General features: G+C 32.1%; 3 protein-coding genes across 5 annotated transcripts; 2 read left to right on the plus strand and 1 right to left on the minus strand.

Annotated features, from left to right (window-relative positions):
- Positions 1-2,773: 2,773 nt before the first annotated feature.
- On the minus strand, positions 2,774-5,401 carry LOC114415492. 2 transcript variants are annotated; one of them, XM_028380203.1, is made up of 5 exons: positions 5,133-5,401; positions 4,983-5,053; positions 4,751-4,907; positions 3,713-3,821; positions 2,774-3,201 (listed from the first exon to the last, which is right to left on the minus strand). In XM_028380203.1, the coding sequence occupies exons 4-5, from the start codon at positions 3,803-3,805 to the stop codon at positions 2,893-2,895; spliced, it is 402 nt and encodes a 133-aa protein (XP_028236004.1). In that variant the 5' UTR covers positions 3,806-3,821; positions 4,751-4,907; positions 4,983-5,053; positions 5,133-5,401; the 3' UTR covers positions 2,774-2,892. The 2 variants fall into 2 exon arrangements, with proteins under 2 accessions (XP_028236004.1, XP_028236003.1); XM_028380202.1 differs by having other exon boundaries at positions 4,751-5,053.
- Positions 5,402-6,619: 1,218 nt separating this feature from the next.
- LOC114415493 (vacuolar protein sorting-associated protein 45 homolog) lies at positions 6,620-13,977 on the plus strand. The gene is made up of 13 exons (XM_028380204.1): positions 6,620-6,943; positions 7,564-7,765; positions 7,897-7,976; positions 8,399-8,626; positions 8,942-9,067; positions 9,159-9,239; positions 9,339-9,480; positions 9,612-9,790; positions 10,963-11,118; positions 11,450-11,557; positions 11,651-11,772; positions 12,758-12,889; positions 13,300-13,977. Exons 1-13 carry the CDS (start codon positions 6,854-6,856, stop codon positions 13,358-13,360), a joined length of 1,707 nt encoding a protein of 568 aa, XP_028236005.1. The 5' UTR covers positions 6,620-6,853; the 3' UTR covers positions 13,361-13,977.
- Positions 13,978-16,120: 2,143 nt separating this feature from the next.
- LOC114415494 (protein LAZ1 homolog 1-like) lies at positions 16,121-21,694 on the plus strand. Of its 2 annotated transcripts, XM_028380205.1 has the most exons (9): positions 16,127-16,273; positions 17,786-18,316; positions 18,471-18,527; positions 19,050-19,158; positions 19,428-19,612; positions 19,719-19,807; positions 20,027-20,282; positions 20,908-21,153; positions 21,251-21,694. In XM_028380205.1, the coding sequence occupies exons 2-9, from the start codon at positions 18,101-18,103 to the stop codon at positions 21,548-21,550; spliced, it is 1,458 nt and encodes a 485-aa protein (XP_028236006.1). In that variant the 5' UTR covers positions 16,127-16,273; positions 17,786-18,100; the 3' UTR covers positions 21,551-21,694. The 2 variants fall into 2 exon arrangements, with proteins under 2 accessions (XP_028236007.1, XP_028236006.1); XM_028380206.1 differs by lacking the exon at positions 21,251-21,694 and having other exon boundaries at positions 16,121-16,273; positions 20,951-21,129.
- The last annotated feature ends 2,511 nt before the right edge of the window (positions 21,695-24,205 follow it).

Genomic DNA, 24,205 nt, shown 5'->3' on the forward strand with positions numbered 1-24,205 from the left:
AAGTTGCCACGATTCTATATAATCCATCACGTAAGGGCCGTAAGGCATATATTACACCGGTTCCCTTTCTCCCTCTTAAAAGGGTAATTTGTTTCTTTATATAACAGAATAAACAGAATTAATTATGATACCATATCTTTAATTGAACAGATTCTGTTAATGGGAGGAAAGAAACAATTGAATACCGGATTTTCCTTTAACAAGTTCCCACCTGAAGATCTGAATTGCATAGAATATTTTATATCGTATGCCCTCAAATCAGATGTGTGGATTAATAATGGTAAGCAGAGTTGAATTTTCTCTGGTCGATTATAACAAGAGAATTTTAACAAAAGTGGTGCCATTTTTGCATTCAACGATGTAACACATAAATAATAGTCCTTAATATTAATGGTTAATGCCGCATCATTTGCATGCAACGAATACACCTTATTCTGGCGGAAACAGAGAGACAGAGCCAAGAAAGTAGCATAGTGGGGAAGGTTAGGACTAAGGGTCGATAAACACTAGACACTTTGTGTAAGGCTGGACCTAGGAAAGTTCGAATATAATATGCTTTTAAACCTAAATGACAAAAAGATTATATTGGATGATGTTAATATTTATGTTTAGAATAATGTGATGTTCACACATGGATAATTAATGTCTGTCTATTAGTTGACATCAATTATGACTATATTTAGGAAATGAATCAATGAACGAAAATATTTTGTCTTGGTTTTTATTTAGTTTTATTTCCCTTTTTACCTTAGTTTAGGTTAATTCTTGTAGACCTGGTTTTAGCTTCCTAACACTTTCACCAACGGTAAACAAAATTGGTCCAAAGTTGATAAGATAATAATCAAAGTGACAAGTTAAAAAAGAAAACAAAGTCGGTATCTTCTTTTGGACCTATTTGGGTGGCAGATTCATTGATTCGGTCCATTGCTTGAGAGGGAATATTTATTCATTTATAGTTGTTTATGCGTCCAAGAATGAAACAGAAAGCTTTAAAAAAGGATCAGTTTTCTGTTTCCTTGTCTTGGAAGGAGCAACGACTACTACTCTACTAGCTAGCTTACCTGCAATCTCGCCGCACTTGTTTCTCTAACTTTCTGCGTCTCATCACTAGCCATGCCACATAGTATTGTTTAAGGTTTCTACTTTCTTGGTTGCGTTTTACTAAAGATAAGCAAAGAGGAGGCAAAACACTTTATACCTTTTACAAACATGCGCGGGGCTCAAATTCAGAAAAAAAACAACTTATAAAGTAAACTACGATGACCTTCCTTAGATTTCTTGAACTTATTTATACATACCTAAACATCATAAGTTTTTTAACGTTCATAATTTCTTTTAAAAATGTTAGGTATAAAGAGTGTCGTCATAATATTTATCATACAATTAAAGAGATTAACGTAGGTATAAAAAATGAGGGGTTTTGAGAAAAATTTGACAGAACTATATACAGAAGTGTTAGTGCAATTTACTTTAACTTATAATACAACCATTGATACTAGTCATATACGGTTATTTTATTACAATACATACAAGGTACAAACATTTACATATACGAATCTAATACATCTTTAGAAGAGAAAGTGAAATACATTGTATACTTTGAAATACACTTACTTTTGAAGAGGCAGATCTTACATTTACATATACACGACGTGTGTGTTCGGGGCACTTTTCTTTTTCATATAAGCTAACTATATGCCAATTACACATTTGATTTGAAAATTTGTTCTACACAAACGAAAAATTCAGCACACTAGTTTTGTCTACTTACAAAACAGGACATGAATACCATAAGATAAGATATATCAAAGTTATTGAAGCTACGGAAAAGTACATTTCTCAGAAAAAATTTAAGCTTCCACAATATAATAGACCATTAGTTTTTGCAAGGGGTACCAAACCTGAAACCCGGTTCAAAGTCTGATTCACAAAAATGGATCAACAGACTTTAAATTATAAAAGTCAAACTAGTTGTGTCTGGCAAGAAAGATTTATGTGCATCATTGTCAGTAATGGTACTTGTCAATACCAAAAGTCAAAAGAACACTCGAAGCATTTAGCAAAATGACTTCTTTGTTCAAATTAGCAATTATGTCACTTCTGCAAAATGATATGAGCGTTTGAATATGACCATACATCCTAGAAAACTGTGTTTAGAGCGATTTGCAATTATATAATATAATAGTCTTTAGCTATTTCTTCTTGTTTTGTCTAGATAAATTTACCAAACATAATAATTTACACCTTTTACACTTAGCACCTGAAGAAATGTGGATCATCCAAACATAAATTTGAAGTGGAAAAAAAATCAATTAACTAAATTAACTTGTATCGATTTAATTAATTTGATTTGAATTATTGAATTAATCGAAACAATCTTATTTGAATTGATCTACTTCAACAAACACACTTAATAGAGTTACCCAATACATTGAGATTTACACATATTTTCTTGTTTTTTTAAAGATAAGATGACACGTAGATATATAAGTGTTAAAGATATGAAGACTTGGTAATTTAAGTGTTGACATGGACCAATACTTTACAAGAGACTTATTAATTGTTTAGGCATATTTGGATCCAATTGAGTCGATGAGATGATGGTTGGCTCAAGTTTATAGTTAGGAATGATAAAATAATCTCAATCTCATTGTCAATCACACCCCTGGGGAGAATTCGAAACATATTTCTCAAATAAATCCCTCAGACTTTCAAATTATATTTTTTTCCCTTTGCATTTCGCATGAAAAAAACAGTTTGAACAGGAGCAAGATATGTGTTGATTGTTCTACTTATCTATTAATGCAGTTCTTTATGTTCGTGTACATATAGACAGACACGCAAACAGAAGAAAGATGGAAATCTAATCAACTTTCGGGGAAAATAAATTATTTAAATATCAGAGTGCAACCGTACAAAACGTAAGGAATCAAAGGGAGTGCTTAAACGCCATTCTCTTTGCTTTTTATTCAGTGGTCTTCCTTTCCCTGCTTTCTGTCTATTGACTTTCACATCTGCTAAACCCCAGGTGCAACATTTTGTTTCCATGCCAAAGGATTCAAGCTTGAAGACACCATCACCTTCTGCAGCTGGATTATTTGGATCATCATTAATGGCATATTTCACATACATAGGTCGGTCCTTGAATCGATCTAGGTCATCTGGAATCCGAACTATCCTTTCAACACCAGGAGAAGACACCTGAAGGAACACATATCAGATAAGCGCTAATAGAACCAATAACATGAAACATTGATGATCAAAATTTCAATCCCTTAGCATCATCCCTCAAAATCTAGAGGGAAAAACATAATAACCTTTGCCCTATATGCAGTGACGAATTCAAAAAATTTAAATTGTAGGAGCAATATTCATATATATAAATTTGTGGGGGCAAATACTCAGATGGACTTCTTTACGACATTTCAAGTTATGGGAACAATTTGTAAATATACATATATATTATATTAAAAAATAAAAATCTTGGGCAGCAGGTGCCCCCAAACCTCAAAACCTAGATCCTCCGTGTCTATAAAAACATTGTCGTAGCTTTCTGGGGATTTGATTAAGCCACATGTGAAACTAATAGGACAGAAGAGTACTTCACAATTTGTGCTTACAATTATTGATCATAGTGGCAACCTCAAGCTAGATGCCTATATCTCTCCTCCCAAGATAAGACAAAATGTCAATAAGATACTTGAAATAGTACCTCCAAACATATATTGTCGGGAACAACTTTGGCAATTTCTGCTTCATCCAACTTTGCTCTATATGTTGCAGAGAAGGCTTCAATATCTTCCATGCTGGGGGAACCAGACCTATAGGCAAAACTCAACAATTAAGCCAGACATCCACTATAATAGCAAGTTCAGCAGCAGTTTAAGCAAAAATGTAATATTATTCGAGCCACAAATTGCATTGTGTGAAACACGAAATGATACAGATTATCAATACTTGGTTAGTGCCTGTGTAGTTCAAAGCCATAAATCAATTCATTGAGAAATGTACAGAAAGGAATAACATTTAATGTCTTTAACTATATATGGTGAAAAGTCCTGTTATAGGTCATGAAAAAGGTTTTCACTCAAACTGTGATAAATCAGGCACTCCATACCAATCTAAACACATGGTATAATCATAAAAGTCTTAGACAGTACTATGTTTCTTTTGACAAGCTCTACAGTCCTTAAACTATGCAAATAAAACCTCTGTTTTCTTACGGGGGATAGAAATACTGAATAATGAATACCAATAAACCGCTTACAACTTCAACATTTTCTTTTCTGTAGATCTTCTTTACAGACAAGGTGCAACAATGTCACACATACTGACCACATGGTTCCAAATTCTGGAATCTCTCCTAAACACCCTATCAGAGTAAACCAGATATGACCGAAAGAAATAAGCCTCAGAATAACTACAAATAACAGGAGCAGTTGACCTAAAAGAAAGATAAAAGTCAATATAACATCACTTCTCAGCGAAGAAAACATTGTAATATAGCACATAAATTTCACCAGACGAGTATCGCTAAAATTCCCTAGATATCTAGATATACATAAATGCATTATTTCATAGAAAATCCCTGCATATTATATCCGATCCCACAAGTACACAAAATAAGTAAAGATTCGTCACAGACTGTTCAGTATAGATATGTGCCTTTATTCACTGTAACCATTCGACTAATAATAAAGTTTATCATGCTAAATATATACGACTATTACTAATAATTATAATGTCTTACTTTTTGGAAAGGTTCTCAATGCGCACTTGGATGGTGCAGTTGACCAGTATTCTAAAAGCATAAATTTGCAATTCGCCATCGAAGGAGAGAGTAACCTCTTTAGCAATGGCTAGTGCTTTTTTATCCCACCACGTTCCGGTGAGGGAGATTCCGCCACCTGCGCCGCCATCACCTGCCTTCAAAACGTGCAAAATCACAAATTTAAGAGTCTAATTTTCCAACAAAAACTTACATAAGGCACACCAGCCTCCTCTTCGTATTCCTCTTCTTCCTCATAGTATTCGTCACCGTCACCGTCTTCATCTGTGCATTCGAGAACTTCAAACGAGAGTTCGCAAAGAGAGAGGAACAATGAAAATTAAGAGAATAAACGCAGTTTTACCGTATTCAAATTCGTCAAGGAATTCTTCTTCTTCGTTGTCGTCGTGGAATGAAACTTCTTGGACAATGGAAGGTTCTAGAAGCGGCTCAGAATCAGAGTCTCTCCTTTTTGCCACGTGGAATTGGAAGTAGAGGCTTTCTAGTTCCGCGAGTGTTGGGAGAAGTAGAAAACTGAAAAGAGAAAGTTATTGCCCAAATGGGAGGGATACAGAAGAAGCTAATGCCAGTGACATTAGTGGTAAAAGTGGTGGTGAGGGAATTACACAAGGACAAGGTCCCAACCTCCAAGCCTTTATCAAATCCATTAGTGCAACCAAAACATGTAATTCCGGCTAGTGCAACTGCAACGGCCCAAGCCCACATATCCAATCCTTTTGGGTTCTCTAATATAGCAAGCAGGACAAAAGGGAACTTGCTAAGTTACAAATCAAATAAATACAAGGTTGAGCTTATCTAAACTTCAGAAGAATTTACATACTCTTATAACTAAAAAGACATGGAAAATACATAGACAAAGTGATGAGACAACATTTCAAAAAAGATATAGTTACTAGAAGCATGAAGTTACAAATTCTTATTTGTTACACAATAATGAGAAGATTAGAGAAATACTTTATCAGAATGTATGTATAAGAACTTTAATTCAACATTTATTGCTAACCAAAATTTATTTTCATATAAAACTCTCATTGACTAAGAAATTTTTTTTTGTTTATGTATTTAATGAAGTGATATAAGTAAACTGGTGATCTGAAGAGTTTTTTTTTTCTTTAATGACGTTATATACTGCGATACTTTTTTTTTATATAGATTTCTTAAGGTATAAGATTGATCTTTAAAGTAAGAAGTTTACATGTTATGAATTTTTTGAAACTATGTAATATATAAAAACAATTATTGTTATTAAACTAATAACTCACTGTTGAACTAGTAATTCACTTAGTCAACATTATGATCAAGTTAATAATTTGTTCAAATCTAATACCATTGATTATCAAATTGCAAATTTGTACTAAAATCTTACTTGATAAATAATCCTCTTTAGAGAATTTTTCTGGCGCTTAGAGAAGTAATTACAAGCCAGATAAAATTATGTGCAATTTAGGTATGCATAATGAAATTTCTAGGTAAGCTTTTGCTTATATAGCCTTGACTTGACATACATTGATGTCCTACACGGTTTCCCCATCCTACCAATTTTTGTATACCAAAAGAAGTCATCAAATTGAAAATTAAAACTTATCATTTATTCCTAAACTACAACATTTATATTTCTACGAATCAGAATTTCTGTATTTCACATTTCACATGTAGAGCTCAAAGTTTCTTTTTCTCTTATACTTTATTTTTTTATGAACATTTATTAATTATTACAGTGTAAATAAAACAATTTCTTATCTAAGTGAGAATCTGGAAATAATTAACTAGTTAAGAACATTATATGCATATATAGTATATACAAGTAATAAAGGAAGAAAATAAAAAGAGGTGACCAAACAAAGTTGAAGGAGTCGCAATAAAAATTGTCATAAAGACAAAAACAACTTCTAAAACGGTGCGTTGGAGCGAAGCGTTCGTCGTCCTCGTTCGTCGTGGATCTGAATTCTGAATTGTGAAGTCTGAATCCCTGCGCTTCTTGATTCACCTCCGCTGTAGTTGAACTGGTTCATCGATTCACCATCTTCACCGAGGGATTTAAGTCCTACACTACACGTACATAAGATGGTGGTCTCATCCTCTGCGCGCGATTACATCAATCGCATCTTGCAGGACATCTCCGGCATGAAGATTCTCATCCTCGATTCTCAAACGGTGCGCTGCACTTTCCCTCAACGATATCCCACAATGTTGGGAAATCCGATCAAAATATCCATCAATCGTTTTTTTTTCTTCTTTTGGATCAAAAGTTACTTGTATTGTTCACCGCTGGATCGATTTTTCGTACTTATTTATTATTTTTCCAATTTTCACTCTGAATTTTGGATGATTAAGTGCCACTCATGGTAGTTCGAATTATCCATTTGCGATTTTTCGTGGACCGTGAGAACAGATTGTATGTTTGAAAGCACTGCGAAGTGACGGTGAAACTCCGCATTATATGAATATGTATTTTTCATTAAGGGAAACAAAATTATGAAGCTCCCTACCGTTGACAATTATAACCGTTTGATTGATTATTATGATATTGGTCTCATTTGACATTATGCTTGTAAGTTATAATGTTGATATGTTTGTGTAAAGTCATTGCCTGTGATTTTATGGCCAAGACACTAAATAATTATGAGTTGGCTTTTACGATTTCGTTTTACTTCATCAAAACCGTAAGTCAACCTGCCAAACGGACTGGTTCGTTGAATTTATTTGCTTGTGCTTGTTAAGGAGGAAAGTGGAGTTCTGATTTTGAGTCTACTTTTTTTGGCAAATTGACGCAGGTAGGTATTGTGAGTGTCGTGTATTCACAGTCGGAGCTTCTTCAGAAAGAAGTGTTTTTGGTAGAGTTGGTAGATTCTATTTCCAAGTCAAACGAATCAATGTCACATCTCAAGGCCGTCTACTTCCTTCGACCTACATCGGAGAATATCCAGCTTTTGCGCCGCCAGCTGGCTAGTCCTAGATTTGGAGAGTATCATCTATGTAGGTTCTTTAAATTTTTTTATAAGATACAGGGCAATCCTTTAGAATTTAATTTTTAATTTCCCCTTGTTATGTAGTAATTTTCTCCCATTGATTTGAAGACACTTTGTGAATCCATTCTGAAATTACAGTTTTCTCCAACATATTGAAGGACACTCAGATTCACTTACTTGCTGATTCAGATGAACAGGAAGTTGTCCAGCAAGTTCAGGTAGTTTTTTATGTGTGCACTTTACTGCATACTTTTTTCCTTCCCGTTTGGACTACTTTGCTATAACCATTTTATGGTTTTTGAACTGCATAATAATTTTGTGATGGCAGATGCTTGTCTGAGAATTCATTTTAAAATAGATAAGAAAAATTCAGATCATTTGGTAGTGTCACAAAAATACTATAAGTTCTCATGAAAAAATTCCTGATGGAACATGGAAGGGTATTTGTTTCTTTCTTATTCCTTCTATAATTGCATAGTTTGCATATTCACTATCCTCTTCTTTATCTGACAAATAACTCCTTATTTGTTGAGCATGAAGCCTTGAACCCCCCACCCTTTATGTTGCAAATTGCAATCTCAAATGTAGGGTTTGTGTTGCAAAGTTTAATTCTGACACAGTTGTTGTCCTGATCATCCAGGAGTTCTATGCAGATTTTGTTGCAATTGATCCTTATCATTTCACTTTGCACGTGCCTTCACATTACATATATATGCTCCCAGCTGTGGTAGATCCTTCAACAGTGCAGCGCTTCTCTGACCGGGTTGTTGATGGTCTTTCAGCTCTTTTTTTGGCATTAAAGCGAAGACCAGTAATTAGGTATCAAAGGACATCTGACATTGCAAAAAGGATAGCACAGGAAGCAGCTGTGAGTTCATGTCACTTTTTCTAACTCACTGCATGTTTTTTTTGTTTATATTAGACAATTATATATGCATTTTAGAAATGTGGTTACCAGTTTCTGTGATAAATTCAAGCTTTTATATCTTCATCATTTATATGATTTTGAATCGGATAGAGCTTTTCTTTGAGCACATGCATACTGCTGTGCACACATAGTTAATGTATATGTTCTTTTAGCTGGCATTCTGGCAATGTGTGTATCACAACATGCCATATTTATCATTAATGATTGTACTGGCATACATAGTGAAAGCTAATTTACGTTACTGGGTTTGAACAGAAATTGATGTACCAAGAGGAAAGTGGTCTTTTTGATTTTAGGCGAATGGAAGTTTCTCCACTGCTGTTAGTGATTGACAGGAGGGATGATCCTGTAACCCCATTACTAAATCAATGGACCTATCAGGTATCTGGGAGATTAGCACCAAGTCTAGTACTTATAATCTGATAAGTTGTTTATTCATGTAAGTAATGCTCAATTGTGGTGTTATACACAGGCTATGGTTCATGAATTAATAGGAATCCAAGACAACAAAGTGGACTTAAAATCCGTTGGTAAATTTCCAAAGGATCAGGAGGTTGGATACATTTCTTATTCTGGGTAATTATTTCATTAGTATTGCAGTACAGAATTTGTGCTAATTAAAAAGCAACTTTTTTGCTATTTTTTGTTACAGGAGATTGTGTTGTCATCAGAACAAGATTCCTTTTTCAAAGCTAACATGTATGAGAATTTTGGAGATATAGGTATGAATATCAAACGGATGGTTGATGAATTTCAGCAAGTGTCAAAAAGTAACCAGAACATCCAAACAATAGGTTTGTATTTTTATTCTCTCACATCAGAGCAATAAATTTCTGTCACCTGTTACAATTACAAAGGTAAAAACTAATTTATACTTGGTGTCATAGTATAAAATTCACTGATTTTATGATTTGACTCTTGGCAGAGGACATGGCCAAATTTGTTGATAATTATCCTGAGTACAGAAAAATGCATGGAAATGTGACTAAACATGTTACTTTAGTAACTGAAATGAGCAAGATAGTTGAAGAGCGAAAACTTATGTCAGTTTCACAAACAGAACAGGAGTTGGCTTGCAATGGAGGACAAGGAGCTGCTTTTGAGGTATATATTGTATACTCTTAATTTATTGAAGCATTCTCCTTGCTTTTGCTCAAATTTCAAAAGCTTTGGATGATCATTTAATAAAGGTTAAATTAAATAATTTTTTATTGAGTCCCTGGGCTAGGGTTCTGATGGGAACTAAATTGAAAAATAAGAACTGAAGGTATTACTTATATGGAAGTAATCACTGAATCCAAAGGAATGCCTCTGTTACAGTATTCAAAACATAAACTATATGAAGATTGAAATCTTGAGCAGGAGCATGATAGGGACTTGGGTATTATGGAGTGCCTAAGTCCCACATCGAGTAGTATGAGATGCTTGGTGGAGTACTTAAGTGGCTTGGTACTCCCTCTTTAACTGCTACCTTTTAACGGAGATTTCCTCAAGTGCTTGGATGCTTATCAATTTGTATCAGAGTTGGTTTTCAATGTCTTGGAAAGGGCTACTTATGGAGGGGACGACCATACGGCTGAGTGAAGCATTATAGAGTGCAGCCGCTGGAAAATTGACTCTCAAGGGCTGTGCTTTGATAGAAAGGACTGACTCCTACTCTCTACTCTCAGCTATTCCCTAATGATCCTTTGCAAATTCTGCCATACCTTCCAACCCACCTCCCCTTTTCCCACTAAATTGTTACCATCTCTCTCTATTCATCAATTGTTCTAGTCCTTTCTGTTATGCCCATCCTTCCCTTACCCCTTCTCTTCTTTATTTGCTAGCTCCTAACTGCTGGCTCAGTATGCCCAACAATGGGTTACCCATTAAGCTTCATATGCTTTCCCTCAGAAATTGGTATTTTCATGGATGAAATGAGTTTTTGTGACTTACTCTGTACTCATAAATCGTAATTCCATTTTTTTCGCAATATGGGACTTCTTCACTCACATTTGAATTCCCAGCAATGATACAAAGTAAAAACAACAATCAACAGTGAAGTATAAGAGTAAACAAATACTTGAATAATATTCATCTTTACCAGTTTAGTTTCACTTGGCCAAAAAATTCATGTGTAAGATAACAGATTATATGGTATACGAAGCAATCTTGTTAGTTGTTATTACAACCCCCTTCCCCCACATAAAAAAGGTTTTCTATTTTTTCTTGTTAATGAAAGCTTTAAAACAATAAAAGGTGATAACTTATGTCGTCTCTAATGTAATCTTCTGCAGGCAGTGACAAATCTACTAAACAATGAAAGCATATCAGATGTGGACCGACTACGTTTGGTCATGCTGTATGCTTTACGATATGAGAAAGATAGCCCTGTTCAATTAATGCAGCTCTTCAACAAACTGGCTTCCAGATCTGCCAAGTACAAACCTGGGGTAAACTAATTTAAACTGTTGCTTTTCTTCTTAAATCCATTATTCTCATGCATGAATGTCTGAATGTCAGCCTTTAAACCTTATGGGAACATTTACCTTTTAATCCTTGGATAATTGAGTGGTGATGGTGACACTATTTGGGGTTGTGTTGTCTTGCCATATCACTGGCTTTGGATTCTCTAAGTAGAAATTTACGTTCAATACTTCAATTAAATTAAAATTTAAATTAAGAACAGCATGTTGATGGATGCCACTGTTGTTTTTTTATAGTTACATGAAAAAGTTACAGATATTGATTCATTTGATTGATATCTTTATTGTGGCACAACAGCTTGTCCAGTTTCTTCTGAAGCAAGCAGGTCTTGACAAGAGAACAGGTGATCTTTTTGGAAATCGAGATCTAATGAATATTGCCCGTAACATGGCTCGTGGTTTGAAGGTATGCATAGAAATATTATGATTATTATACCATATCCTTGATGAACCAAGTCTTCAATCTTAAAAACTCTTGCTTTTCTGAGTTTTGGTGCAGGGTGTTGAGAATGTTTACACCCAGCATCAGCCACTTCTGTTTCAACTCATGGAAAGCATTGTCAAAGGGAGGTTGAGAGATGTGGACTACCCATTTGTTGGAAATCACTTTCAACAGGGAAGGTTTGTGCTATTAAATATAAACTTTTCTTTGTATCTTATTTGTGAATTTCTAGATGTAACTTGGTGTCTATCATGATTAGTGATGCCACTACATTGTTGCCTGATTGCTAAATAATGTTATATTTAATGAAGTGACAATAACAGTGACAAACTTCTTAGTTTTTAGCACTGACTATTTATCAAATTGATGTAGAAAATTATTTCAATTGTCTACAATGTAATGTGGCACCGCTTATGTGACAAATTATATCAGAAATTCAACATGTAACGGGGTAGGACAGGCTTCACTTTGGGAACACATTAGTAAAGGTGCACTATCTTGAGTCTTCACAACACATTAGTAGTGGGTTCACACACTTGATAAGTACAGAATTCTGCAATTCTTTCTGTATTATACTTATAATTTATTTTATCCATAGTACAGAACCCCATAATAGATTGGTGGCTATGGCCTCCAAGGGAAGACAAATACTAATCCCATTCTGCCTATCCATACAAAGTTTTAACCACCTTAATCTGAGCTGTTACTGTTTATAACTTCTGCGATGTGGTAGCATTGACATCACATGATTTTATCCCTTGCAGCTTTGGTCTATGCCCTATACTTTTCATACCCTCTCACAAATCTGTAAATTATGCAATCTGTTAAATGCCTTGTGTTCGACTAACAGCCGTAAGAGTAAACTATATTTTTTGGAGTTAATCTGGTTAGTTATCTGATAATATCATTGTAGGTCTATCTGAATTTTTCATGTGCTTCAATTTAAAAAGGATTATTTTGAAGTTTGCAATTTTCCAATGCAAAGTTTTCTGTTTAATATCTGTTCAACATCCTGAGTCCTGACAAATCATCTAGGAAAGGGCTTTTTGACCAGTACAGACAGCGCATGTGTAATAGAAATTTTTAATTTTTATTAATAGCCATTATTACCATAGAATTATGGAATAATCAAATCTTTGTTGTTGACGACTATATGAAAAGCAGGCCGCAGGATGTGATCATCTTCATTGTTGGTGGGACAACTTATGAGGAGTCACGGTCTGTTGCTTTACAAAATGCCAGCAATACCGGTGTTCGTTTTATACTTGGTGGTTCTTCTGTTCTTAATTCTAAAAGGTATGATTAAGTCATAAAGAGTTTGGATTTGATTAGTGGAGATGTTCACTTTTGTTTGTTCCAATTATGCTTTCAATTTTGGCATGCTAGAATTGATACGAATTCTTTAATTTACTGCTCCAATTTTAGCTTGTGTAATGTGTGACTGCAAAACATAAAAGGAGACATAGTTTGGGCTAGTTAGTCATTTTAAATGTTGCTTGAAGTGAGTTGTTGGCCTAGGTTTAGGTGATAAAGATCATTGAGTTGGTTTTGACTTACAGATTGATGGCTTTGTTATATTTGGTTGTTCATTGTTTGGTTCAAGTTTAAGGTGCTTCAGTTAACTGCAAAAACATTCAACTTGCTCTGCACTAGGTAACAATCTGGATTTCTTAGTAACAGAGGTGTTTTTGTATTTGAATTTACAGGTTTTTGAGGGACTTGGAAGAAGCTCAAAGGGTAGCACGTTCTAGCACCACTGTTATTTGAAGTTTATGCTGACACATTTTGCATCTAGAGGGCCAGAGTTTTTACAGCTTCAGGCTGGGGATTTCTGCTTTGATATATGTATTAAAATATGTTGCAGAAGGAGCTTGATGTGCGGAATCAGACTCAATCCATTGTTGCTGCAGAAGACGATCATCAACCATTTAACAGTTTAGGTACTAGTTGGTTCATTGCAGATGAGTGCGATTTGAGATACGAGTATGAGAACTTCAATGTCAAACCGGGGCCCCTCTCTTTTGTTCGTGGCGGAAAAAGTAGACACGGAACATATAGGTACGATGAAAGAAACCTTTTTTTTGGTCATCATTTTGGCTGATCAAGTCTAATGGTTTTATTTGAAACTTGCTAATGAAAGAACAATTTTGTATAATCATGTAATGAATGCCCTATTCTTTTGTATACCAACAAATGTCTTCCATTTGTAGATTTACGGATCCATAATAAGTTCAGGTTGAGACAAAGTTGCGATTAATATCATTTGTATACAATGCACTTGTTGATGCCATTTTGTGTCTGTTGAAGGGGTGCCTATGAGTCTAGTGCCAATCTTTCATCCTAGTGAATACTGAATGTTTAATGATAAGCCAATTGTGCCAATATTTCATCGAGACTTCAAAAGCTTGTGCATTTCTATATTTCTAGTGCAGCATATTGTTTTTTTTTTTTTATTTCAACTGAAAAAAAAGAGTAATAATAATTCCACAATTATCGTTTATGAAAAATTTCACCCTTTGTAAGTTAAACCAGTGGTAATAACTGTATACGGTCCCAACAGTACTTTAGCCTAACATAACATTTTAATTAAAATTGATAAATCGAAATACAAATTCCAACTTAATGAAATATCGAGACTCTTAATTCATGTTTTTAATTGAATGAAATATATTTTATTTTTTATTTGTCCTTTTTTTTGACAAATTAATAAAATAAATTAGAAATTAATTATAGAAGATGACAATAAAACTTGTTAGCTAGAAAAGTAATATTTAACTCGGTTTTAAAATATGTAAAGAATGAATGAAGTTTCAAATTCAGGTCATAAAACATAACAAATATGTGTATACTCTAGGTTAAAATGTATGTTTTGTCCTTTTTTTTTAATAAAATTCATTTTAATCTTTTATTTTTAAAAATATTCATTTTGGTTATTGAACTCTTAAATTTGAGTTAATTTATTTTCATCTTTTATCTTTAAAATACTCATTTGCTTTCTTAATTCTCAAATTTAAGTTAATACGATCCTTTGTATGAATGATCTTTTTCGATTTTATAACAGATTTTTTTTATATCGGTCCATGTTAGTTAAACTTCCCTCTAAGTTTGTTTCACTAGTTGAAGTAACACAAATAAAATTAGTATATACAATTAGTTAAAAGTATTATATTCAGACGTTTGACTATTTGTTAATCAGAGGCATTCTTAGCAAGGAAGACAACTTGGTTAGCGTATATAGTAACAATTCCTTGATGACTGAATCAAGAAAATTAGTATTTACACTGTTTCCCACTCCTTTCATATCATTATTTGTATATTAACATTGAATTTGCTACAGAAAAAAATTTCTTAGCATACCACTTATTATATTTTTATTTTATTACTTACACTCCATGAAACAATGCGAGGAAATTACTATTCAGTTGAACATTTTTACTTTTTAAAGGAGCTACTTTTTAGATTTAAATATTTTTTTATCTTCTTAAATGACTGATTTTTATGTTTGTTTCATAATAAATTTTTATTTTATATTTAATTTCTAATAAAATAATAATTTTATTTTTAGTATTTCATACTTCTTTTAATTCATTATAAATTAATGAATTTTTATATTTGTTCCCTTTGATAAAAAAATTGATTTGTTATTAGTCGGAATTAAAATAAATTTTGTTAATTTATCTAAAAATAAATATAAAATTTATTAATTTATCATAAATTAAAAAAAATATCAAGATAAAAAATAAAATTATTGTTTTATTAATAATTAAACTAAAACCAAAAATTTATCAAAAAAATAAATATAAAATTGAATATTACAGATAAAAAATATATTATAACTTTTTTTTATCTTAAGAACAAACATAACGACAACAACCAACCAGTCTTCTCCGCCTCTGACTGTTTGGCAAGAAGAATAGGATGATTGATTATATCAATGAGCAGTGATTCAATCCACAAAATTATAGTGATATTGTTAAAAAAAAAAAAACTACTTTGTTGTTTTAGTTTCAACGTGAGGTAAAACATAATTTTAATTTTAAAGTCTTTAAAATTTATATTTTAATTTTCAAAAAGTATTTGTCGCTAAAACTAACTTGTGAAATTAAAAGAATTTAAAAATATTTTTTTTAAAATTATAAACTTTAGAAACTAAAAAATATAAAAACTAAAAAAGATAAATTTAAAAGGAAGACTACATAAATAATTAAAACTTCTTTTCTTACACCAACATAAAAATATTTCTGTAATATACAATAATTTCTCCTATTTGATGTCCCAACATTTCATTAAACATTCACCCACTTCTTCGTTTGCCACGTACACAAGCTGACGTGGGACAATCAACCTTTCCCATATCACCAGCCGACTATATTCTTAACGTCACAGCCCTCACAAAGAAACTCCAAATAAGAAAAACCATTCAAATCAACGACTCCGATTGCAGCTGTGACCAAAAAGCATTTTCTTTCCCTAGTCAGGTTAGCATCTCCCTCTCTTATCTTTTCTGACGAATTAAAAATTAAAAAGATATCGTAATTTACGTTTTCCAACTACCGAAGCAAAATTCCGTTGTTTTTCTTTTCTTTTCCGATTGCTTCTCCTTCACTTGCGTTCTATTTCTCTGGAATATCCACCTCGATTTTCCCGGAAAAAAAAAAGAGAAGAAAATGCTGAACGCAGGTTTGAACTCTCTCTTAAATTTTCCTTCCATGGTTTCTGCAAGTCATTGCCATCGTTCACTTCTTGTTCCTATTGCTGCAGCGATTTTCGTTTCGGTGCATGGCGTGTTTCTTTTACTCGTATGCATATACTCGAGGTCTAGGGTTTTGGCCTGTTTTGCATCTCCTTTTCTCCTATCTTATACGCGATGACAAAATGTAGCGTTTCGTTAAAAAAATTACCGGTGAATTGCGCCTTTGCGATTTCCGAATGGAACGCTATATGTTTCTTTATTTGGATTGAGAATCGATGTTTGTTGCTGAATGCCTCGTCGGCTTAATGCATTTTGTTAATGAAATGTGAAGATAAAGGTTGCTTATAGAATAGTTTTTTATCTGTTAATCTTCAATTTTTTTAACCTTGCTTTGCTGAAGTATGTACTTCATCACCGCTTCATGTTTGTGTAATAAATTGCATTGCAATTATGTGTGGTTGTGAAATTTGGTTGTAATCTTTAAAAAAGTAAGTATTCATCCTTTTTTTGCTAGTGAGAAGTAGAATTATTGTTTTGAAATACTTTATTCTTTGATATTTGTCTTCTAGTACTCTTAGAAACCGTGAATACTAATTAAGTTACTGACAACTTTGAGAAACAACTTAAACAAGTGTGTTTGTTGTTTAACCTATATATAATACTGGACATGGTATTATATGTAAAGCAATCTGCAGTCTGCACCACTTCTGCTTCTAATGGTGGTGCCATCTTGAGTCTTGGTTTCATAGCATGGCAGCAATATTGCAATGAGACGTATTAAGATAATTGATGTAACCATATTGGATTTTGAGATAACGAAGAATATTATGACTACATTTTTAATGGAAAGAGTTTGCTATTTTGTCTCTCTTAACAAAACTTGTGGGATGTTTTTGTGTCCCATTTGTTATTTAGATCCCCTTCCTTCAATGTAAACTTTTAATATAAGATTGATGCTATGGGGCACTCTTGGTGGACCTGATTGTGCTCTATGATCATGTCTAGCTAAGGGTAATTGATATGATGGTGGCTAGCTAATGGTTAGCAGATTGCACTGTACTTAAGTTATTATATTGTTATACACTTTAAAGTTTTTGGGTTCTTTTGTAACATTCTATACCTGATAAAAAATGGCATGCCAGATGAGTTCTCTGGTGTTTGACTTTTTCTATCACCCTATTAAACTGTGGCTCTCTGTATATAGTTATTCATTTAGTTAGAGTTTGGGAGTTATTGATATCTTGATGTGTAGAAATTGAATGATGCTTCAGATTTTTGGTTTTTCTGGTGCACATGCACTTGCTAGAGTTTTGTGAGTTTCTTATATTTTATATTTCTGAGATTTATCATTATTAAATCTTGTCATATTCTTACAGTGGATGTGCTTCTTACTAGTTGAGCTACCTGTACTTGCTTTGAAAGAGAATTAGGAGTTTCTTTTTTAATATATGTATATAAATATTATTTCTTATTTCTTAAGTTATTTGATTGTAATGCAGGATAATTGTCCTATCTCAATTTGGATTTTGTACATGTATCAAAAGCAAATACCATTGTCAGCTGTTGGTTGACTATGTTAGTTGCATGTTGAATTTGAAGAATTGCTATCGTACCAGAAAGGTGGTTTTCTTGTGTATACTATATCTTACATGGTACTGGTTGCCATACAGAAACGACAGAAGGAGGGAAAGTTATACGAAATTGAAGGTCTTGTGGAGTGGAGACCCTTCACATTGTCTGGAATATAGTAAAGCATAGAATTGATCAAATCAAGGGAAGACCACTTGTTACAACGAATTCTAAGTTTCTGGTGTATGGGTTTGTTGGATATTCTATGCTCTTCTGTATTTCTTTTTACACTTGTTGAGGCCACTAGCAGATCAGGGATCATGTGGCCAGTAAAAATAGGCATGGAGTCTACTGGAACTATTAGCTTGACAGTCTTCAGTTCAAGCATATTTGTGCTTGTAGCTCTTGTTCTCTCCACTTATCTGATTTTTGAGCATTTAGCTGCCTATAATCAGCCCGAGGTTTTTTCCTTATGCTCCTTTACTTTTGGATTTTACTTACCTTTCCTCCTGCACTACTATACTTACTATTTATATAATGCCTACCTTCCCTTTTCTTACTGCTTCTTATAACTGCACCTTTTAACTGACTTAGCTATTATTTCCTTTAATTCAGGAGCAGAAGTTTTTGATTGGTCTCATCTTAATGGTTCCAGTTTATGCCTTGGAATCGGTAAGGGATGCTAAGTAAATCCCAAATATTATGTGTTCTATTTACGTAGCATCTTTGTATGGAATCTAAACAATTTTTGACTTGCAACTCTTTTAGTTTTGGCTAAACTTTTGTTGATATCTCATTGGATATATTGGAACTTACCTATTGGTGCATGCTGGCTGATTAGGTTTTCAGCTTCGCTGCTGTTAACTTAAAGGACTAATTGTACATTTTGATGATTAAAGAATTTATGCGTGTCTGTCATGGTCAGACTAAAATACTGCTTTTTCACTTCTTCATAGGTTATATGCTTCTTTTAATAATGATTTTTATGATATCTAAATGATATTGACACTGAAAATAAAACTGCCTCTTTTTTTTATACATATCATACTCAAAGATTTGTTCTTGTTTTAATTGATGATATAATTTCAGAAAAGCTTTGGTTTTATTTCCAGGAATGTATTAATAATGTGCCTGCTTTCTTTTTAACATAATTTTAGCAGTAAACTAGTAAGTTCTGATGTTTTTATGATGCAGTTTTTGTCACTATTGGATTCCAGTGCAGCATTTAACTGTGAAGTTATTCGGGACTGCTATGAGGCTTTTGCATTATATTGCTTTGAAAGATACTTGATAGCTTGCTTAGGTATGTCAAACAGATTGTGTACCTGCATGATTTTCATTAGTTGTAGTTATTATTCATGCATATTATATTTTCCAGAAATGCAAAAGCTTAATGATTGAGATATTTTAAGAGATTTTCCTCCCTTTTCTAATCTCAACTCTAATTCAAAAATCAAAATCTATTTAATCTTCAAGGCTTGAATATAATAACTTGTGATTAAACGATGTCATACAGAATTGTGTTGGATTTGTCATGCCCTTTAATATAAAATTGTCTATGGTTGCTTGTAGGTGGTGAGGACAAAACAATTCAATTTATGGAAAGTATGAGCCTAACAGAATCCAGCACTCCTCTCCTAAAAGAATCGTATGCGTATGGAGTTGTAGAGCATCCATTTCCCATAAATTGCTTCTTAAGAGACTGGTATCTTGGCCCTGACTTCTATCAATCCGTGAAAATTGGCATTGTACAATATGTATGTTGGATTTTGGTAAATTGTGCTTTCGTTCCACCACTCTTCTCTCTTACTGGGGAAGAATAATCAATGACTTTCTACTTGTTAACTAAATTATACATTCCAGATGATACTGAAAATGATCTGTGCATTGCTGGCAATGATTCTCCAGTCTTTTGGGGTTTATGGAGAGGGAAAATTTGAATGGAAATATGGGTAAGATTATATTGGCTTTTTCTTTTTCCTTTTTTTGATTCTGGCAAAATGTGAGATTATATTGACTTGTACCTATGATATGCATACTACAATTCATATATATATAATCTCAATTCTCAACCACAAAGATTATTGTCTATCATAGACAAAATGTGTTTTTGGGATTGGGGTGTATTTTTATGACCCTTGTTGAAGCCCAATTCTCCTATGTGCTTGCAGGTATCCCTATTTGGCATGCATTCTTAATTTTAGTCAGACATGGGCCCTGTATTGCCTTGTACGGTTTTATTCTGTCACAAAAGATAAGTTGGAGCCGATCAAACCATTGGCAAAATTTCTGACTTTTAAGTCAATCGTCTTCCTGACATGGTGGCAAGGTGTGGCTGTTGCATTTCTTTTTTCCATGGGAGCATTTAAAGGGTCATTGGCTCAAGAGCTGAAAACACGTATACAAGACTATATCATCTGTATAGAGGTATGGTATTCTTTTGTTTTATAATTTTATTGTCATTTCTAATATGACATTACTAAATCATCTCAATTTTGAGTACTAATATATACAATCATCTGCATGTAAGTATACTTTAGAAAACTTGGACTATCGAATATCTGTATCATATATGAAATTATGAATGCATATAAAGTTACAAAAGTGTGATATCAATGGCCTTGTGTCATTTGATATGCTGATATGCTCCTTACATGTGTATGTGCACTAGGCTTCCACTGCCGTGAGCTCTAGGGAGGCACATACATAGATGAAGACATACTCCAATAGGACTTCTGTAGTATGAAATGCTCGTTCTGGCATCTATATATGAAATATTAGGTTATACTGTGTTTTTAAGAAGATCAATGGACTGCTCTGCTTTAGAACTGAGACAGGGACTCGTTTTGATTTTAAGCTATGTGAGTCAGCTGTTATATATGTCTAAAATGTTACGTCAGGTTTCTTCTTTATTAAATATGTTATTTGATGCCACTGTTTAAGCTAAAATTCCTAGGAGTATCATCATCAACTTGGAAAAACTTTCAATCAATTTTGTAGTTCTTGGTTGGCATTTTTTAATTTGATTCCCCATCTTAAAATTTGTTAACAGATGGGCGTTGCTGCTGTTGTGCACCTTTATGTCTTTCCTGCAGTACCTTACAAAAGAGGAGAGAGGTGTGTCCGTAATGTAGCTGTGATGGCCGACTATGCATCACTAGGATCACCTCCTGATCCTGCCGAGGTTCAAGATTCTGAACGCTCAACTAGAATGCGGCTGGGTAGACATGATGACAGAGAGAGGCGTATGAAGTTTACCCATAATGTTCGTGATGTGGTTCTTGGAAGTGGTGAAATTGTGAGATACGAAACACTTGAACTTTCAAACCTTTGAATTTTCTCAGTCATCTATCTCTGTCAAACTCATCTGTGTTGTTTGTGCTGTTTTATTTCAGATTGTCGATGACATGAAGTTTACAGTTTCACATGTGGTAGAACCTGTTGAAAGGGGTATTGCAAAGATAAACAAAACCTTCCATGAGATATCAGAAAATGTGAAACGCCGTGACGAGGAGTGGAGGAGAAGCACCAAGGTCAAGGATGACAGTTACCTTGTTCCCCTGCGTTCGTGGAGAGCAGAATTTTCTGATGTTCATGACAGACTTGGGGAAGGAAGTGTCAGTGATAGTGGTTTGCCTAGCAGTAAGAGACAGCATCTCCAATCCAAAGCGTCAGCATCCAGGATGAGAAGATAGTAGTTTATCAAACAGTTGAACAAAGTATAGCTTTTGCACATACAATAGAAAAATTCTAATAGATTTTGACGTCAAATTGTAACCCAAAAGTACATAATCTGGTTAGCATTTAAAAAAAGACTTAATTATTATTTTAGTCTCTAACTTTGGAGAACATCATTTTAGTTCCTAAAATTTAAAAATATTTTTTCTATTTTCTGAATTTTGACAATTTGTTTTTTAATCATTGACACAATAAATTGATAGTTTATGATGATTTTTAGCTCTTTGACTATTTTTTAGTACTATAACAATTTTAAAATACAAATTCAAGCAATTAAAAAATAAGAATAAATTTATGAAAATTAAAAATTATCACAAAATATCAATTTCTTATACTAGACTAAAAAAAATAATATCAAAATTCAAGGAAAAAAAGCGAACAATTTTAAATTTTACGAACTAAAAAAAAAGGACATATTCTAAATTCAAAAATTAAATCAGTAATTAAATCTTGTTTAAAATTAGTTTTAATATTAAAGATCAATTTTTATATTTATTTTAAAATTTGTTGAAATTAATTTGATAAGAAAATAGATTGATTTTTTGACAAGTTATAATATTTGTTTATTTTGAATTTGTATTTTAAAATTGTTATAAAATATTAAAAAAATCATTACATACTAAAAATTGATATAAAATATCAATTTATTATATCAAAGATTAAAAAAATAATTTGTGAAAATTTAAGAATTAAAAAATATTTTTAAATTTGAGAGATTAAAAAAACACACATCCTAAATTTAAGAGACTAAACCAGGAATTAATCTCTTTTGTACAAGTATCTTTGGCCACTTTCGTTTTTGTCCTATGAAAGAGGTACTGGCATGTAGAAGGCTGATAACAATTATCATAGCCAATAACCTGGTAGTAATTTATTGGGAGGAGACACTGACATTTTCAGCCTAAAAAGAAAAATAAAATAATAGAGGGCAACCAAGGCATGGACTATGTTATGCCGTTGAGGAGATGAAATATGCATAATTTAAATATTAGGCCCGCAGTGAGAAACTTATTTCTATATTATACTATATTCCTAATGTGAGTCTGTCTCTCGTACTCTTATTTTTTACGCGATAGTTAGTTTTATCATTTTTTTAAATAAAATTGCTTTTTTTCAAATTAAATTAAGTTGTATTATTTTACGATAATTTTTCTGTTACTTATATTTTGAAATTGATTCTTTTATACAAGATTTTAAAAATTGGACGAGTGAGTGAACCGGTGAAAACACTGTTCAAGATTTAAGATTTATTGGTTCAGTTGTAGTTGAATTGGGGTTTAACCATTTTTATATTTTTAATATTATACAATATTTTAATTAATAAAAAAACTAGACTTGTAAAAAATTAAGATCTAAAGAATTATAAATTAATATAAATGATTAAATTATATGTTTTATTAATAAAAACTAATAATAATAGAAAAAATACTTGATACATAATTGAAATATTTAAATTATATATTTGTAATTATCTTTAAAAATTAAATAAAATTATAAAAAAATAAAATAAAAATTAAGAAGACCAGTTTGATATCGGTATAACTTTTATTTTTACTGGTTTTGGACCAGTTTGACCGGTTCTTTATCGATTCCCGCTGGAGTTAAAATATCATGATTTTAGGTGTGCAAATCCGTTACTAGGTAGGTTTCTAATTGAACAGCCAGCTCTAATCCAATTTTTCATTTTTATATATCATGTTTAAATTATAAAAAATCCTAGTGAAACTTACCATTTTAATTGAATGAAACATTTTTTTATTTATGATATAAAAAATTCAATATTTGATGTGAATGGGGAAAACCCGAAAAAGTGGAAAGCAAAAAAAAAAAACTGCAACTATTTTAAATTTAAATGAAATTTATAAATAAAATCAAAAAGTAGATATTATTATTATTAATTTAAAATTTTATTATATTCAATAAAACTAATAAAATAAATTTAAAAATTATTAAAATAAAAAATCTATTTATATAATATTTAAAAATCAAAATTTAAATTCAAATTCAAATTAATATTATAATAATCTTAAAATTTAATCTATCTAAAAAAAGTCGGAGTATATTAAAAGTTCTACTTTTAATTCTCTAACTATGATATTCATTAAAACTTTTCTTTATTCGATTAATATTGCATATAATGAGAAATAAAAAATTATCAATTAAAATATTTTTTAAAATTAAAACTTCAAATATCTCTATTTATATTTTAATTTTATATATTTAACCAACCGTAACAATAAGTGACGTACGCAACCAAATCACATGTCAAAATTGGAAAACAAAATTTTATTAATTCAATCATTAAATTTATTTTATTATAAAATAAATCAATTGTATAAAATTTCGCAGTTAAAAAAATTAATTGACACTTTATAATTTTACTTTATTTTTATTTTAATTTATAACACACCATTTTAAATTTAAGTAAATAAATATTATTCAAGTACATATCTATTAAATCATCATGAAAATATTACATGATTTAATAGGTTAACGGATAAAATTGATCCTGGTATATATATATATATATATATATATATATATATATATTACATGTACTTATAAATATTAATAATACTTATTTATTTTTTCCATTTGAATCTGAAGTATTT

Source organism: Glycine soja, chromosome 6 (assembly GCF_004193775.1).
Source record: "Glycine soja cultivar W05 chromosome 6, ASM419377v2, whole genome shotgun sequence".
In the NCBI taxonomy this organism is placed as follows: domain Eukaryota; kingdom Viridiplantae; phylum Streptophyta; class Magnoliopsida; order Fabales; family Fabaceae; genus Glycine; species Glycine soja.

Excerpts from the sequence above, each read along its gene's own strand:
- LOC114415494 (XM_028380205.1), top strand. The coding sequence starts at position 18,101 with ATGGGTTTGTTGGATATTCTATGCTCTTCTGTATTTCTTTTTACACTT. Across the intron at positions 19,159-19,427 it reads ATACTTGATAGCTTGCTTAG|GTGGTGAGGACAAAACAATT; the intron begins GTATGTCAAACA and ends GGTTGCTTGTAG. Across the intron at positions 21,154-21,250 it reads TTCTTGGAAGTGGTGAAATT|ATTGTCGATGACATGAAGTT; the intron begins GTGAGATACGAA and ends GTTTTATTTCAG.
- LOC114415492 (XM_028380203.1), bottom strand. The coding sequence starts at position 3,805 with ATGGAAGATATTGAAGCCTTCTCTGCAACATATAGAGCAAAGTTGGAT. Across the intron at positions 3,202-3,712 it reads CCGACAATATATGTTTGGAG|GTGTCTTCTCCTGGTGTTGA; the intron begins GTACTATTTCAA and ends GTGTTCCTTCAG.
- LOC114415493 (XM_028380204.1), top strand. The coding sequence starts at position 6,854 with ATGGTGGTCTCATCCTCTGCGCGCGATTACATCAATCGCATCTTGCAG. Across the intron at positions 11,558-11,650 it reads ACATGGCTCGTGGTTTGAAG|GGTGTTGAGAATGTTTACAC; the intron begins GTATGCATAGAA and ends GTTTTGGTGCAG. Across the intron at positions 12,890-13,299 it reads TCTGTTCTTAATTCTAAAAG|GTTTTTGAGGGACTTGGAAG; the intron begins GTATGATTAAGT and ends TTGAATTTACAG.